The 17,607-nt window shown below is 45.6% G+C and overlaps 1 protein-coding gene across 1 annotated transcript in view; it reads right to left on the bottom strand.

Moving 5' to 3' along the window:
* Positions 1–11,912, bottom strand: part of GGA2 (golgi associated, gamma adaptin ear containing, ARF binding protein 2) — a 39,539-nt gene extending 27,627 nt beyond the window's left edge. The window contains exons 1-6 of the mRNA XM_077141552.1: positions 11,757–11,912; positions 4,422–4,506; positions 3,542–3,617; positions 2,530–2,628; positions 1,659–1,782; positions 89–192 (exon numbers count right to left, since the gene is read on the bottom strand). Coding sequence (XP_076997667.1) covers positions 89–192; positions 1,659–1,782; positions 2,530–2,628; positions 3,542–3,617; positions 4,422–4,506; positions 11,757–11,850 — 582 coding nt within the window. The 5' untranslated portion in view covers positions 11,851–11,912. The remainder of the gene's footprint in view (positions 1–88; positions 193–1,658; positions 1,783–2,529; positions 2,629–3,541; positions 3,618–4,421; positions 4,507–11,756) is intronic.
* Positions 11,913–17,607: the final 5,695 nt, after the last annotated feature.

Here is a 17,607-nt window from a genome sequence, read left to right as displayed (position 1 = left end):
GGCAGTTTTCAGAGACACACCTAAAACAGGTGGATACTACTGGCATGAGAGACCAGGTAGGCCACTAGGGTCAGGGAAAGCTCCTTACCTTTGACTTTTCTTCATCAGCATCAAAAATGGAACTCTTGGGCCAGGCAGAAGGTGGGGGTAAGATTTTGTCCGTTGGTAGTTTAGGGTCTTGCTTTATGATTCCTGAAATATGTAATTCATGAAATTAAGATACTAATCTTGGTATCCACTGACTTCAACTGGATCCAATATAGGTCCATAGATCCCTGGTTCCTAATATCCCATAGGAAAACACTGCCAATGATTTTATAAGAATATATCCAGGGTATGAGCAGAGTCTGCATAACTTCTCAGAAAAGCTCTATGTAAAGCCAGGACATAACAGCCTTTGCAGGGACCTCTGGCTAGATAACAGAACAACAACTGTGGCCAACTAAGAGGAGAACCAGACCCTATGGCTATCAGTCTATGGGCCTTATGCTATAAGAATACTCATCATTTTGTATAGGCACATAACCTTGTAGGGCCCAGAAAATCCTACAGCATCCCTGATGTGACTCCCAAAAACATTAAGTGACTGTGTGTAATCTGAAAAAATAGTCCATCCTGGATCCAGGATCCTGCTTCTAAAGAACCCAAGCTAAAAGAGAAGAGATTTGCAGCCTTTATGCAGGACGGCAAAAGTTGGGAATAGAATCCCCCCCAGACAACAAGAACACTAGACAATCTGCAAATTCACAATTCTTCTTCAATCCATTGGAGAGTTGGGACTGCAGGACACTCAATTAACTTGAGATCTAAAGAAAGAGAATGCATCCAAAGAGAGATAAGAGACAACACCAGCTAAATTCAGCTAAAAATTTTTAAACATTTCTTACAGACTGGTGTGAGCTAGCTAAAAAAACTCAGAACTCTAGGGACCACAGACACAAAGAGAACAGGTTTTACTCCTACTGCCTCACCAGGTACTCTCAGAGTCTAGGGAAGGCCTAAAGGCCCACCTAATCCTCTCCTCTGCCTCTCCAAAGAACAAAAGCCTTAGAACACTAGTGAAAACCCACTGTAGCCTGGGAAAGGGAATAGAAAAGCACTTTCATCCCTGGGGTACAGGCAGGAATGTCATGGGCCCAGGCTTATGGTGAGACACAATCAATGTGTAGGTCCTACCCTAAGACTCAAGGACACAGTGCCTGCCTAAGACTAAGGTTTAATCAGGACCGAGAATGACCCCCACCCCACCTAAGCTAACAGCAACAAGGAATAAGCAAAGCAGTGCGCTGCTGGGAAAGCGGTAAGGACATGGAGAAACCTGAGGTACAGAGCCAAGGGAAGGTCTAAAGCTGTGGTGGGGCACACAGTGAGAAAAACCCTCTGGCGAATCAGTACTCACGGTAAACAAAAGGCAACACTAGGCGAATCTGAAGCTTCATATATTGAGGGTAACTACGGCAACAAATCTCAAACTCAGCTCAACTCCTGACTACACTGATTTAACCTCCCAAAACCAGTCTACCAGAACCAAACATAAAGGCTATCTACCTCAATTTCCACTATCCTAAACTCTCAAGAGTTACAAGGCATACAAAAAAAAAAGTATGAAGAAGCAAAATACTATCAAAAAAGATTGCAATAATTAAGGGAAGTCAAACCTTGTTTCTTCAGCATCTGATAAGCATCTCGAATCTTGATGTCTTCTGGAAACCAAACTGTCCAACTAAAGAGTATTTCAGTGACTCGTCCTTTAACTTTTTCTGTGGTCCAAGACCCTAGGTACTGAAAGTAAAAAGGAAAGAGAATCATAGAACTCAAGGGATTTAGGAGACTATGTAGCCAATAGGCCCGCTAAGGAGACAGCTCCTTAGGCCCAGAGAAGTGGCCCAAGGCTGGTTAAGAGTTGAGGCACAGCTGGGGGCCAAATTATCTGGTGCCTAACCCCAAGGCTCTCCCTGGGTTTCAAGGAGTCAATCTCTAAAACTGCCAAAAGTAAATGTCCACCACATATGGGCCCAAGACAAAACCTTGCCTACACCTCTGGAGACATACTTTTTGATTAGGGCAAATAAGAGCTCAATCGAGACTGATTACCCAAGAATGGTGGAGCTAAGACAGATGGCAGAAGGAAAGGTGCAGAGGACAAGGCAAGAGGAGAAAAGGCAAGATAAAAAAATCACACCTGTTTGTTTTCTCTTATCTCCACCACAAACCTGGGCCTCCAAGCTAGAGTTCCTTACCTCCTCCATCCAGGCCACCCACCCACAAGGCCATTTTCAAGGGAGGATGTGAAAATACTAACAAAGACAGGGGCAGGGATCAGCTGGAGTATGGCCTTCCTGGACCGTGGGAACGTGAGAGCGTTCACACACAGGACCTCCTCTCTTAGACCACTCACAAGCCTGAGACAGGCCTAGCAGGTTCTGTCATGAGCAGGCAGGCCTCTGGCTTGAGAAGGGTGACAGGCATTTTTGATGGTTGGGGGTGGGTACAGTAGAGGGAGCAGGGCCCGGCCTGGCATGTACTCACCTTTGGTGACAACACTTTGATCAGCTCATTCAGGAAGCGGAACTTGGCCACCTCACTGTGGAATTTCTCTCCACAATGGTTGACACATGTCTCTAGCACCTGCACAGAAACAGGAGCCCCATGGGGTGGGGGAAAACCAGTGGCTCCAGGGCTCAGCTGGTACCCAATGAGCATTTGTCAGTGATTCTATGCTAGAACCATGACTAATGCTTCCCCAAGCCTATGATAGCAAGAAGTTTTAGGGAGAAGGCGACGTTTTCTGATTAAGAGAAAATTATCACCTGTCTGACCTTGTTGTAACTACCAGGTTTGCACCCAGGAAACAGCTCAGAGAGGTGTGTGCACCTTGAGGTAACCCACCTTTTAGGGAGATTCCAGAGGTCAGGGAAACTGGTCAGGGAATCACTCCCTCCCCAGAGGCAGATATCTGTTATGTGATACCCAAGAAATGCTCTACCACAGGGTACCCTCTGGCCCAGCATATGTTTCCTTTAGTCTCCATTATTGTTTTCAACATTCAAACTAGTTGCCAACATCTAAAAACCTGGAAAATTCATATAAAATCTGGATTTCTGCTTTCTCTTGATAAACAAGAAGTTCTAGCACACTGGGCACAAGCTCATGCCTGGCAATAGCCAGCTGGCCATGTGCGACAGCTGCCCCTTCAGGCCAAGTATGTGCTCTTCAGTCTTTTGGTCCTTACCAAGCTGCTTCCCTCAATCTGACCTCTGGGGTCACATGACTGTGCCAGCCTGGTCTAACAAGGGAATAAGCCTTCCTTTTCTTCTCCCAAAGCGAGATCAGTGTTGCTCTACAGAAACAAATTCAAGATGGGACAATCTGAGCCCAGAACCTCCTACATCCTGCTGTTTTCACAGCCTGTGAGCACAAACCTCCTCCCAGATGCTTCATCCCCAGTCACAAAGGGGCTAGGGCAGAAGCAAAGCCCCTGGCAGCTCTTTCTCTAGCATCAGGGCAGGAAAGCTGAGGATACGGGTCAAATCAAACTTACCGTTAAGGCATAAAGAGCTTCCTTCTCTTGTGGAGACTGGATCTTGTGGGCCAGGAGCCAGGGTGCCTGTGTTGGGCTAAGGGTGGGGAGGAAAACACTAACCAGCCTGGCCAAGTCTTGCTTGGGAAGTCACCTCCCTCCCTGGAGCAAGTGTCCCAAAGCAGAGGTGGGATGTGACTGGCACACAGCCCAAGCACAAATTTGTAAGGGGGCCAAATCCCACCCACCCTTTTGCACCTATGGGACCCACGGTCCTTCTGCCCATGGCACCTCACCCTCCCCTCAGCCAACCCATCCCTGAAATGCCAAGCTGGGTGGTCATGGTCCAGACCTAAATGGAACCAGGTTCTGAACAGCACAGACCCTGCCTGCCATATGATAAATGCTAAGTGAACACTAGAGTAGAAAGTGTGATCAAAATTATGGCTCATTTGAAACTAGCTGAATATTCAGCAACTTGTAGATTATACATCTGGATGATTAACTTTTCAGTTTTGAATCAGATGCTTCAGAGACAGAATTCAACAAAACCTTGTTCTTTTCCTGATTTTGTGAGATTATATTCAAATGATGAAGAATATTTTAACTCTTTCACATTACTACATAACTTAGCTACCTTCTATCAGTAACATTCAGAGTTATTCTGAGAGTTGGTGCTTCAAAATATTAATTATTCTTAGTAATTGCCAGTTCCAAACTATTATGTTTTTTAAAAACCATATGAATTTGCCATTTCTAGAAAAATAAGATTTTCAGTAGGTTGTGAGAAACAGAAAAGAAAACAAACCTAGCTGTGCAAGACAGTCTGGAAAAGACAAAGGCAAGCACTTACAGCCTGAAGTGCCCCCGAAGTCAAGCAAGTGTGTCAGAGTCATCTTACCCATTGGGATCAGTGTTCACCTGTTCACAGAAATTCTGGATGGCTGACCAATCCTGTTCTGACACGCTTGGGTCTGTGGCCTTATCTGCCAAGGAAGTAAAAAATAAAATTAAAGGAAGCATAGGAAGGAGGAACATACACCTCCCTAAAAATATGATAGCCAATGGGTGTGAATCACACCTCTAGGGGATCAGACCTGTGAAAGGGACAGACAGGAACCAGGTCTGATCTGCTCCACCACTGCAAAGCAGTGTCTGGTGCATGGTATGCCCTCAATGAAGATATGCCGACTGAACAAATGGGAAAATTAATTAACAAGCTACTGCTCTGAAAATGGGTCTATTTCCAGGTCCCATAGCAGAACTTCCCCCTCTTTGGCCCTGCAACATGGACGGGCGTGGACTATTATCTGGGAGGCCACTTGTAAGTTTCTTACCTATGTGACAGTAAGACCAGAATATCTCACAAGGCTCTAAGGTGGCTCTACTTGGTCATTTCACCATCTCCTAAAAAGCAGCCCCCTAAATCTAAGCCTCAGCTCCCTGAAGACCTAACGATCCTATGTAAGATGATGCTTCTCCATTTGTCAGCCTCTTGCCCAACTCTGATAATAATAGTACGTCCTTGCCTTCACTCCCCAAAATGCTATCCCTTTTTCTGCTTTGCTCAACCCGAGGGGGCCCAGATCCAGTCAAGCCAGAGTCTCCCCCACTGGAACACCCACATTTAGATGAAATTTGAGTTCAGAGGCAAAAGGTGTCAGTGCACAACCAAGAGCAGGAGATGACTAGGGAAGGGGGATTCTTGGGAGGCCTAAGACATGAGGCCATGCTTCAACGAGGAGAGCAGGTGATCCTCAATATTCCTGAATAAAGGACTAAATATATCTTTCCCAGTGCTGAAAATTGGTAGCAGCTTTTTCCTCTCCTCCCACTGCTGCTGCCTAGAATCCCTGTCCAGAGACCCAACAAGGAAGCCTATGTATCACACTCCAGGGGCTATATGCTCCCACCCCCCAGATTAAACCAGGCCACATTCCTTCCCAGTGGAGTTGCTGAACTTGTCATCATCCCGACTTTCAGAAAACCTCCCCTTACTCCACACTGTCCAGGCTGGGCTGGCCCACCCAGCTTCTCCAATGAAATACTTTACTGGTCCTGAGAGGGAAACTCCTTCAGGATTTGCAAATAAGATGCTAATTCTCACAATCATACTTGTAATGTTATTATTCCTTGTACCTACTAGGCTCCTCTCCAAATTCTCTCATTCTTCAAGACCCATCTGAATTTCTATCTCCTCCAGAAACTTTCCTCCCATGGCTCCAGCTTCTACTAATCCCCCTTCCTTCTGATTACTTAAGACTCTACAGTTAATCTAGAGTATAACAGTTTCTGACTGTGGTCACATTTCTGCCATATGGAAGTCATATATATGACTATGACATTCAGAGGACAGGTAATCATCCATCTTCCCATCCACTGGCTCCACCCCAAGTGAAAAAACAATATGACAAAGGAGAGTGAAGGAATCAGACTATTAATCCCCTGGGCTACCCCCCACCCCAAAGCTCTTCCCATATGTTCCATCTCTAAAAATCCGACCCACCCTTCAAGTCCTAATTCCAATACCATCTCTTCATAAAGACCCCCTTTGTCTTTTTTTCCACCATCCCCACAAGACAGAAGCTCATTCTTCCTCCTCAAAAGCCTATATTTTACCTGCCTCTCTCTTATGATGCGGATGATCTTTAGACCTGTGCCTTATTAGTTTCATGACCTTGGGCTCCCTGAGCTTGTTTCCTCAACCATAAAATAAGGGTAATAATGCCTTCTTCATGGGACTGTCAAGAGTTAGGAAGAGTGTCTAAGTTGTGCAGTTCAGCAGCAAAAGGTAAATAATCACTAAAGCGAGGGCTAATGGTGGGTTTCTCAGCCTTTCACTTTAGAAATGTGGATGCACGCCTTACTACACGTAGAGGGATAAAAAACCCTGACGGCAGAAGTCATATATATTATTTAGAGGGTTTAGAACAATACCTCACCCAGAAGCACAAAATAAACATTTGAGTAAATTATATAAAGCAGTGATTCTCAGTGATTCTGATTAAGAATCACCTAAGGTAATACTCCACCAGTTAAGCTTCAGCATACCACAAAGCAAAAGATGATAAGTAAGGCATGTGACCTCAACACATGACAGGACCTAGAGGCAAGACCGAAGCTCACCACACAGAACCCAGTCCTCCCCTTCCTCCTCTGTTGCTAAATGGAAAAGACACAGTACCAACAGATACCAGCTTTCTTAAAAAAAAAGAAAAGAAAAATGAAAACTTCTACAAAGTTAAACAATGTTACAAACTCTTAATCAAAACAAAGCAGCAAAATATATAAAATATAAGATCATTTCTCTTTTATTTGCTGTCTTATTTTAGGCCTAAATATAACAGTAATAATAATAGTAACAGCTGCCATGTTTTTAAAGCTCAGACTGTGGGCTAGGTCCTCTGCTGAGTATTTTCCAAGCTTAATTTCCCTGCCCCTTAATTCTCACAGCTGAAGTTGGTACTCTTATTTCACCATTTGACAGAGGAAGAAATTTGCCCAACCACAAAGCCAAAAATGACAAAAACAAAACTCAGTCCCAGGTCTGCCTGACTCCAGGGCCCAAATGTCTCTAACTGTTCTCACAATGAACTCCTTAACAGAGGCAGGGCTTCTTTCTAGGAACCAGTATCTTCGACTTTCCTGCCCACCAACTTATAAGCGCCCTAAGGTATTTCATTCACCTTCACCATCTCCAGCACCTAGAACTGTCACTGGTAGAGATAGCTACTTAAGAAATGAATGACTGACCTTTTTGGCAAGTTGGCTAGACAGGCTGATGACCCTAGAAGATGGCTATTTCAGTTCTGAAATAACTGGGTCTCTGAACACATAATCCCAGCCCACCCATGCTATTTCAGGGGCCTTGAGCAGTTCCAGAGAAAACTACCCCCAGAGGACTAGCACCTGGTTCTGAGCAGGCCTCAGCAGTCGCCCAGGTCTCTTTGGTGGCAATGTGCTGCACGGTGTGGCTATGGACCAGCCATGCAGGGGCAAGGAGAAACTTGCAGGACCCTTCTCAGCTTCTCATGTCTATCACCACCTCGTCAGGGCACCAAGGCTGTTTATTTAGATAAACATTTATTTACTAGACAGCACTTGGGCAGGGCAAAAGGATGCTGAGAAACAGCACTACTGCCATATGTGTACTTAAGAAAAGCAATGTTTATATGATTCATTTCAAACTTGCTACAGGACCCAACTTATTAAGAAAAGAGCTGAGACACCTCAGGCTATGAGTGAACTGGCTCGCCAAAACAAACTGATTCAGAAGTCAAATCATCTCACACTAGCTACCAGCCTGCCAACCAGGGCTGTGACTCCAACACTTAGAGCAGTCTTTGCTGGCAAGGGAAGCCCTGAGGCTGGGGTAAACAGCCACCTGGAGAAGAACTCAATCCCTCAACAATATTCTCCATGCCAGATCCTATAGTATCTTTTGGTTGAATGCATGCTAAAATCTTATAGATCCACCACAGGAAGATGAAAGGAGTTCAGTCTTCAAGCAGCCTACTGTTCTTAGACTGCAATCCAGATCTCTCCAGAGCCCCAAGGGAGGCATAAAAGGGGACAGGAAGCAGGACAGGACATACTGCCTGGGAGAAAATCCAGGCAGGAGGAAGAAAGGGATTTATCACACCACCCAACTTGAAGCTAATGCCTCCCTGGAAGCCTTCTCAGCGCTAGAAGCCCAGAGAACAAGAGGAAGGAGTGCTGCACAGGACCAGCAATAACCTACTACAGTGTCCAGTCACAGGGAACTGGTTAAATCGATTTTAGTGTCCCCATACAGGGCTTTCCCTTATAAGAATGAGACAGCCTGTGGAGCAATGTGGGGAAAGCAGTAGCAGAACAGAATGCATAGAAGACTTTCATTTATCTTCTGGTGAGAGCTTCCTGATGGTCCTTTAGGGAACCACTCCTTCCACCCACACCTAGGCCTGACAATCCCCATACTTCATCCTCACTCCCCACCGGCCATCCAGACAGAATTCAAGATGGACACATGGGTTTACTTCTCAGAACCTCAGGACACCCTAAGAGGAATTTCCTTCCATCTCCTTCCAGCTAGACCCATGAGGCATCCTTAACTACACTGACCTGACCATACCATCAACCCTCTCCCTCGATGTCGTTTCCCAGCACCTCCTTTACCCCTTCCCATTCCCAGCAAAACTGTTTAAAACATGGTTCACCTTCTCTACTTCCCAGGGAAAACAAGTTACACAACCGTCAAGTCTGCACATGCACATTTCTGATGTCGGAGTAGCACTCCATAGACCTTCTAATGCAGTGGCTCTCAAAGCGGGGTGGTGATTTGCCCCTCCTTACAGGACACATTTAGCGATGTCGTAGGCATTTTGGCTGCCTTGACTGAGAGGGGTGCCACTGGCATCTAGCAGGTAGAGGCAAAGGGTGTTGCTAAACATCCTACAATGCACAGGGCAGCCCCCCACAACAAAAAAATTATCAGGCCCCAAATACCAATGGGCTGAGACTGAGATACCTCGTTGGAGAGTAGCCAGGTGAGTTCTGTGTCTCTGACTTTCCCCACCTTCTAGGCCCCTAATCCACCTCATCCCCTAACACTCAACAGATGGCCTGAGAGATGGTGGGGTGGCCACAATGACCACCTTATTTGCATGTGCAACCATCTTTATCACCTTCCCCAAACACTCAGAAAACTTTCCTCTTTGCAAGGCACAGCTACTCTGTTCTGCTCTGGGGCTAACCTCCTTCAATAGCTTGAAGCCCCTCTCCCAGGGTCCTAGGCTTTAAAGCATAAAAACGGGCTCCTGAAGCTATCCTTCTTCCTTTTACATTCGAACAACATAGGAGAAAAAGCTGGAAGCCAGTGGTCTCACCCTGCCCACAGATCCACCTGCACCACACAGATTTCATACGTTAAAGTAGTTGCCAACTTTTAAAAGCTCAGGAAATTTCACATAAAAATACAGGCTTCCAGCCCTCCCTGAAAAAACCGAAAGACCAAACAACCACATCTCCCCAAAGAAGCTGGAGCTGAAGAAACCTCTCCTTTGGGCAGGACAAGAACCAGCTGGAGGGAGCCAACAGGTCCAGGCACATCTCCACCTGGGTCAGCTGCCTTTTGTTACTGTACCTAGCCCACTCCACTCTTTTTTTCTGCAGTTCCAGTCTAAGCCTACCATTCTTTTTTCTTTATCTTGTAACAGTTGTATTCACACATACAATCCATCCAAAGTGTACAGTCAAGAGCAGAATTATGTATTCACCACCACAATGAATTTGAGAACAATTTCATTGCTCCAGTAAAAAACAGAAAGAAAGAAATCCCTTATCCCTTACACGCCCCCATTATTGAGCACAGCTTTGGTTTAGTACCTTTGTTACAACTGATTATAGTACAATGTTACTGTAAACTATAGGCCTTAGTTTGTGTTAATTGTATTTTTCACATATACCATTCTCCATTACTCATAACTCAATCTGCCTTCAGTCCCCACCAGCTAACTCAAAGATATCTCTAATAATCTTTTAGTTGCCCAACTCAAAGTTCTCTTTTCCTTCCTTATTCTACTACATCTTTCAGCAGCAAAACTGCCAGCCACACCTGTCCTTTGAGTTCTGGGGCTCTCCTCTCTCCCAGGTCTCCCCCTGACTCTCTGCAGCACCCTCAATCCTCAGGCTGCTCTTCTTGCCTCTGCTTAAATGTTGGGGCTCCCCATGCTCCATCTCCAAACCTCTGCTCTTATACGTACACTTTCCCCAGAAGAGCTCAATGTCAATGGACTGAGGATTTCCAAAATGAATCTGCAACTCTTTATCTATCTAAGGCCAACCAACTACCTAGAGAACTTCTCCCTTTGACTGTGTCCCAAGCACCTCAAGCTCAACTCAATCACCCCTTGCTAAACTAGCTTCTCCTCAGGTAAGGCTCAGGTAAACGGACTTATAGACCATCCAGCTACTTGAGTCTGAAACTCCAGATGCACCCTAGATTCCTCCTTGCCTTCATCCCAATGCATCAGGGCTGTTGATTCTGCCCACTAATGTCTGGGAGACATGGACTACCCTCCACCCCCACTGCCTCTGGTGCTAGCTACTTCGGCCCCTAAACACTACCAAACAATCTTTTTTCCTACCCTTCCTGCCTGAAATCCCACCCTCTCTAACAATCCAGCTCCCACTAGCTGGTGATGCTTCTAACAGGTGCAATGCCTCACAGATTCTTCCCTGAACTCCACCCCCACCCCATCACAGGATAAAATATGAACTCCTTTCTGCAGCATACAAGACCCTTCAAGAGCTTGCTCCATCTAGCAGTGCAGCCTCATTTCCAGATTCTTTGCTCTTTAGGCTTTGACCTCCCGAAATACTGACCTCCTCCTTCTTCCCAAAATGCTCCTCTCTCTTGTCCCTCACCTTCTGCACGTAGTTTCCTCTGCCTGGAACGCTAGCACCACCATCGTACACACCAAATGCTTCCTCACTTGTGACACTGCCCAGGTAGACAAACCCGCTCCTACAATCACATGTTGAACATCCCCCTCCATTTCCGTTAATGACAATACGGTGCTGTTATTGTCACTTGGACCCACTTAAAAATGTCTTTGAGAGCAAGGACCTCGTGTTCCACATGTCGCACAACCCCAGCTCCTAGCACTGAGCCGGACAGACCACCAAAGAGCAATGCCAGAGGCATATTCTTTATCCTCCCAGAACCTTAATTTCTCATCGGTCAAAAGGGGACGATGTCCCCCCCCCGCCCCAGGACGGCTGTGTAGCTTACAGGACAATAGACCTAAGGGGCCGGCCAGGGTAAACATCCGCAAAGGTATAAACGGTTGTTTTGACGTTAGAGGCGGCGGCCAGACGGAGATCATTCTCAGGTCCAAGCAGACTGCAAGAGGCTGCGAATGCACCCGAGTCTCAGGTCTAAACGTCCCTATCTCCATAAACAAGGTCATCGGACAAGCTATTCTCTTGGGGCAGGAAGGCTCAGTACCCACGGCGGCTGCTAAAGACGATTATGTTAAGAGGGGGGAGGGGCGCAGAGAGCCTAGCCCAGGCCCCGATGGGTGTTTGGGGGCGCCTCCGAGAACCCCGAGGAGATCCTCACCGCCCCTCCCCGGCCACTGGACGCCCCCGTCCCGGGTCGCTCGCCGGCGCCACAAGAAAGCGCCAGAGAGGCGGGAAGCGCGGCCTCACGTGCTGCGCTGGGCCCGCGCCGAGGGCCGCCCCTGCTACTCACTGAGCCACAGCTCCAGCGCCGGTCCCGAGGGCCCCTCAGCGGGCTCGGACCCCGCCGCGGCCCCGCTCCCCGCTGCCACCGCCGTCGCCGCCATCAGCCCAGCAGCGACCGCCCCTGCTCCCTGAGAGCCACCGCAGCCGCCGGCGGGTGCGCTCCCGGCTGCCGACGCGGCGGGCGCAGGTCGGCACGTGACGGGGCGGGGTCAGGCAAGGCCCCGCCCACCGCGCGGGTCGGGGGGCGCCGGGGTGGGGGGGGCCCTTCCCTGACCGCGACGCCCCCTCTCCGCGACCTTTTCTTCCCTCAGCAGTTGGCTCCCCAGATAAAATACAGGGTGACCAGGTAGATTTGAATTTCAGTTAAAAGACCAATACTTTTTTTTTTAAGTGTGTCATACTAAAAGAATTATTCGTTATCAGAACTTCTAATTCAATTTTGAATTAAATTTGAAATTCAGAAATAATTTTTATTTGCTAATTGTGGCAACCCTGTTCAGGAGGGTCTTCCCTTGGACACCCTCTTCAAGATGACTCTTCCTGCCTCCCTCACACTCTGCTGTATTTTCTCCGTAACACGTTACGCCATCAACATACTAGAGATTTACTTGCTTAATTGGTTAAAGGATAACTTTCAAAAATCTATGTCATGACTCTCATAATATGAAAGGAACACGTGTTAAATACTTTAACTCATTAAGTAAATGAGGAAACGTATCTGGGAGGGAAGGTTTGTTGGATTACTCTATGAATTTTGCATTATTTTTTAAACAGCCTTATAAGTTTGAAATTACTTCAAAATAAAAAAAATCTTTTAAAAATTATTTAAAAAATAAAAATAAATTTTAAAAGGACCCAGGACTCATTGGAGAAATGGCTGATTCTAGAATTGGGGCAGGAAATATATAAAATGAACCTAGAGCATCTTGTAGTACCAGAAAGTGAGGAAGTGCTAAAACAAAACTAAATTAAAAACCCCACGGAAATGAAAGGGGTGTGTCCAGGAAGATTCAGCTGAAAGAGCTTCGAATGGCCAAAGCTGACACAATTTGAACAATAAAATAAAGTAATATGGTATCAAAACTTAAAGTATAAGACAAATATCTATGGGTCCATAGTGATATAAATAAGTGGAGACAAAGAGACACATCTCTCATGGAGAAGAATTTCATGTAAGTTGTGTGGATATGCCCCCCTCAAGGTCGAGCGAACTCCCCAGTCCTTAGATGTGGGTTGTACAGTGACTTCCTTCCAAACAAAGGAGGTGGGAAGGGAAGAAACTTGACAAATACTATCTCAGCCAGGTGATCAAGGTCAGCATCCACAGTATGTCTCATTGATAATAGGAACCCTTGAAATGATGTAATAAATGGTACCCATCTCTGAGGTCTTCCTCCCCGAAACCATAATCCCAAACTAATCATGAGAAAAACATCAGACAAATCCCAATAGAGGGGCATCCTACAGTTTCCTCAAAACTGTCCCAGTTACTAAAAATAAGGAAAGTCTGAAAAACTGTCATAGCTAAGAGATGCCTAAGGAGATGTGATAGCTAAATGCCAAGTGGTCAGGACCCTTGAAGTTAAACCATGAACTGCCATTAATAACATAATTATAAAAATGTGCTTTCATGAACTGTAACAAAAGTACCACACCTATGCAAGGTGTTAATAATAGGGGGAGTGGTTTATGGGAACTCTGCATTTTATGTATGATTTTTCTGTAAGCCCACAACTTCTTTAATTTAAGAAAAAAAAGCCAAAAAATAAAAAGAAAGAGAAAGAAATGCAATTTGGGCTGCTGGATGAGATGCTGGATAGAAACAGGAATTAGGGAAAAACTAAGGGAATCTGAATCAAGTATGGAGTTTGGTTAATGTAATGTAATGATATTGGCTCTTTAACTGTGACAAGTGAACCATGCTAATGTAAGATGTTAAAAATAGGAGAATCACTCAATTTTTCTGTAAATCTAAAACTGTTCTAAAAAATAAAGCTTATTTTAAAAAATTTGGATTTTAAAGCAGCACCCCCAGACCCATATTCCTGCAGCTATACCCCCTTTAGACAGAGCTTGGGCTCTGTAATTCTCCACAGTTCCCGCCATTCCCGACGCCCTGCAGGGACCTGAGTTTGCAACTTCCTTATCTAGCCTAAAAGCCTCATTCATATATTTATTGAGCATGCATTTATTAAGTGCATACTTCATGTATTAAGTGCTGGGCATTGTGCAGAGTAGACAGAGCGGTGGAAACTCAGATGTGGCCCCTTTCCCCTAGAGGCGAACAATCCAGTTGGGGGAAAAGAACCTTCATCTCTCTGAGTGTAGAAATAGGGGGACCTAACCCAGTCGGGGAAGTCAGGGAGGGCTTTCCTGAAGAGATGATTATTAAACTGAGAACTGAAGAATTTGTAGGAATTAATTAAACAGGGAGGGGAACTGGAATGAGGGTCCAGGCAGTGGGGACAGCATATGCAAAGGCCCTATGACAGGGACGAGCTGGGCCTCTTGAAGACCTGAACCAAAGCCTCATGGGATTTGTCTGTTCTGCAGCATCTCCACACCTCACACCGTGCCTAACGTAAGGAAGATTTCACCCATCACAGGTGTCTGCCTCCATGAGCTGTCCCAGACCCTCTCTTCCATGCTTGTCCAGCCCTGCCTGCTGGAACTTCCCTCGCTTCCCCTTTCCCTCACTATGTTATGCCTGTTACCTCTTTCTGAGCGATGAATTTTCAAAGGTAGCGGCCATGTCCTATTCATTGAAGTTCTGGCACGGAGCAGGAGCAAAATAATTATTAGTGGAACTTGACTTCTCTGGCACTCCCACCCGAGATCCAAGCCTAGATTTAACAAACAAAAAATGGCAGGTTGCCAGATTTAACAAATAAAAATAGAGAACACCCGGGTAAACTTGAATCTCAGATAAACAATGATTATTTTTTTAGTATAAGTATGCCCAAATATGGAACAAATGCTACAACATGTCCCAGAGAGGGGTCCATACTTTCCCTACAAGTTTATTATCTGAAATCCAAATTTACCTGGGCATCTTGCATTTTATCTAGCAAACAAGGGATTTCCACCTTCTCAAGAAAGCCTTCCTCAAACCACCTCTCCCCATCTATTCTAGTTTGCTAGCTGCCAGAATGCAATATACTAGAAACAGAATGGCTTTTTAAAAAGGGTAATTTAATAAGTTGCTAGTTTACAGTTCTAAGACTGTGAAAATGTCCAAATTAAAGCAAGTCTATAGAAATGTGCAATCTAAGGCATCCAGGGAAAGATACCTTGGTTCAAGAAGGCTGATGACATTCGGGGCTTCTCTTCCAAATGGAAAGACACATGGCAAACATGGTGACGTCTGCTAGCTTTCTCTCCCGGCTTCTTGTTTCAGGAAGCAGGGGCGTTTTCCTTCTTCATTTCCAAAAGTCTCTGACTGCGTGGGCTCTCATACTTCTCCTGGCTCTCTTGTGCCTTTCTTGTGGCTCTGTTGGATCTCCTCTCTCCAAAAAGTTTCATCTTTTAAGGGATTCCAGTAAACTAATCAAGACCTACCTGGAATGGGCGAAGTCACATCTCCCTCTAATCTAAGGTTAATACCCACAACTGGGGAGTCACATCTCCATGGAGATAATCTAATCAAGAGATTCCAACCTACATTATTGAATAGGGATTAATAGAAATGTTGCTTCCCCAAAATGGAATCAGGATTAAAACGTGGCTTTTCTAGGGTACATAATCCTTTCAAACCAGCACACCATTCAAGGATATCAATATTCCTGGATCACTTCTCTGGCCTCTTCCCTCAATCTCTACACTTGTAGTATAATTATTGGTCTGCCATGAAACTGTTCTCATTGAGAAAGGAGACTTATCTTTTGTTCCTTGCTTGTTTTTTATTTTTAAGTTTAACAAATACCAAGAAAACACATAAAAAAATATATGGTTATCAAATATCTATGGACTGACCATGAACAATTAAGAAGTTTTGTCTTATTCCTCTCCATACCCTCAAGTTTACCACAGCGCCTGGCACATGAGTATTTGACAGATGAATGAATGAAGCCTGATTTGGATGAACTCAGCTATGAAGGGCTCTCTAGAAGGAGAAAGTCTCCTCCTCTTAGCTATACTGTCCCACTGTAGTCAGCAAGGGGAGGGCAGAGGGAGGAAAGAGCAAGGAAAAAGGCTGAGGTGCCTCTGGTCTGGAGAGGAAGGCTGTGACTCCAATATTTTGCTCACTTCTGAAGGATAAATTGGAGATCCCCAGGGAATCCAAATGAGCATAACAAATTCAAGCCAAACTTTTACAGCTCTTCTAAATTAAAAACAAAACTGTCAGACTTATGTTCACATCATGTGATTCACTAACTAAAATAGTAAAAACAAATGATGTGAAGTTCCTGATCACTGCAAAGTTCCTGATATGAAGTTCCTGAACATTGTGACTTTGGTGGGGCCAGCATCTGTGCACCTGACTGACAATCCTGTCTACTCAGATGTGTGGCTAGCTTTCATGCAACAAATATTTATTGAGCACCTGCTATGTGGGCAGGTGCCCCTCTCAGCACTGGGGGGACAGCAGTAAACAAAACTGATGACATGCCTTTACTCATGGATCTTACAATTCCCCACTAACAAGTATCTGCAGAACTCAGGACTCACACTATAATTTACCCGATAAATTACAATTGTGTGCTATGAAGGGAACGAGGCACTAATGTGAAGGACAGAGGGAAGCTTCTCTGAAGAGGGGAAGGTGGAGTTGAGATGTGAAGGCTGAGAAAGAGGTGACGAGGAAAAGGATGGGTGGGGAGGTGGACACAAGTATTCCAGGTAGAGGAATGGATGTATGAAGGCAGGTCCAAAGGCCTCAAGAAGGCAAATGTGGCCAGAGAAAGAGGCCAAGAGGGTATCAGTGGAGCAGGAATGAGGGATGTGAGCTCAGACAGGCCGTGCTAAACAATGGCTTTGCTGTGACCACAGCCTCCTTGATATATCATTTTCCCACCATCTCCTTTCCATGATCATCAGCTCCAGCCGAGGACTGGCCCTGCCCCATCTTTCTTCAGCACAGCGGCCAGAATGAACTTTCAGAGAACACAAATCTGATGTTGTCATTTCCTTGCTTAAAGCATTACCATGACTCTGCACCTTCCACCTCATGAAGACCCAATTCCTTGTCCTCTTTAGGTTGTTCTCCCCAACCTGGCCATGCACCTCGGGGAAGAGCTGACTCCACTCCCAGCTCCAACAGTGGCCCTGACTGGTCTATAGGAACTCTTACTTCACCTGTCATGACGCAGTGATGGGTTCAGGAAAGGGGAAGTCTGCAGTGGGGAGGGTGCCTGGAAAAAGGTTTCCTTGTACTCACGAGGGAGTCACAGGAAGCTGCTCTCTTCTCCACTAGACAGGAAGGAGGAAGTACAAAGAGGCCTGATTGCTTCGAGCAGCCCTCTGGGAGCCAAGAGAACCAATTCAGGACTACTGCAGAGTCTGGGGCCAGTGGAGCAGAGAAATGGAGAATTTGGGTACTCATTAACTAACCCTGGAGCCTGTCTTAACCTTGAACTTCCTGTTACATAGGATAATAAATCCCCTTCTAGTTTAAGCCGATTTGAATCTGGATTTTGTTACTTGCCTCAAACGGCATCCTGATACTCTTAATCTGACAAAGAAGAGCCATTCAGATCTGGTCTCTACTCATTTCTCAGCTACATCTTCTACCACTCCCCAAGTCTTGGCTTGTCCTTCATCTCAACCATGCCCAGTGTGTTGTGTACCACAAAAAAGATCATGTTATTTTAATTCGGTCCTGTGGGTGTAGACCTATTGTAGGTGAGACTTTTTGATTA

The sequence above is a fragment of the Tamandua tetradactyla genome, chromosome 23 (assembly GCF_023851605.1).
Source record: "Tamandua tetradactyla isolate mTamTet1 chromosome 23, mTamTet1.pri, whole genome shotgun sequence".
NCBI classification, from domain to species: domain Eukaryota; kingdom Metazoa; phylum Chordata; class Mammalia; order Pilosa; family Myrmecophagidae; genus Tamandua; species Tamandua tetradactyla.
Note: the sequence above shows the minus strand (reverse complement) of the source record. Positions and strands in the feature narration are given on the sequence as shown.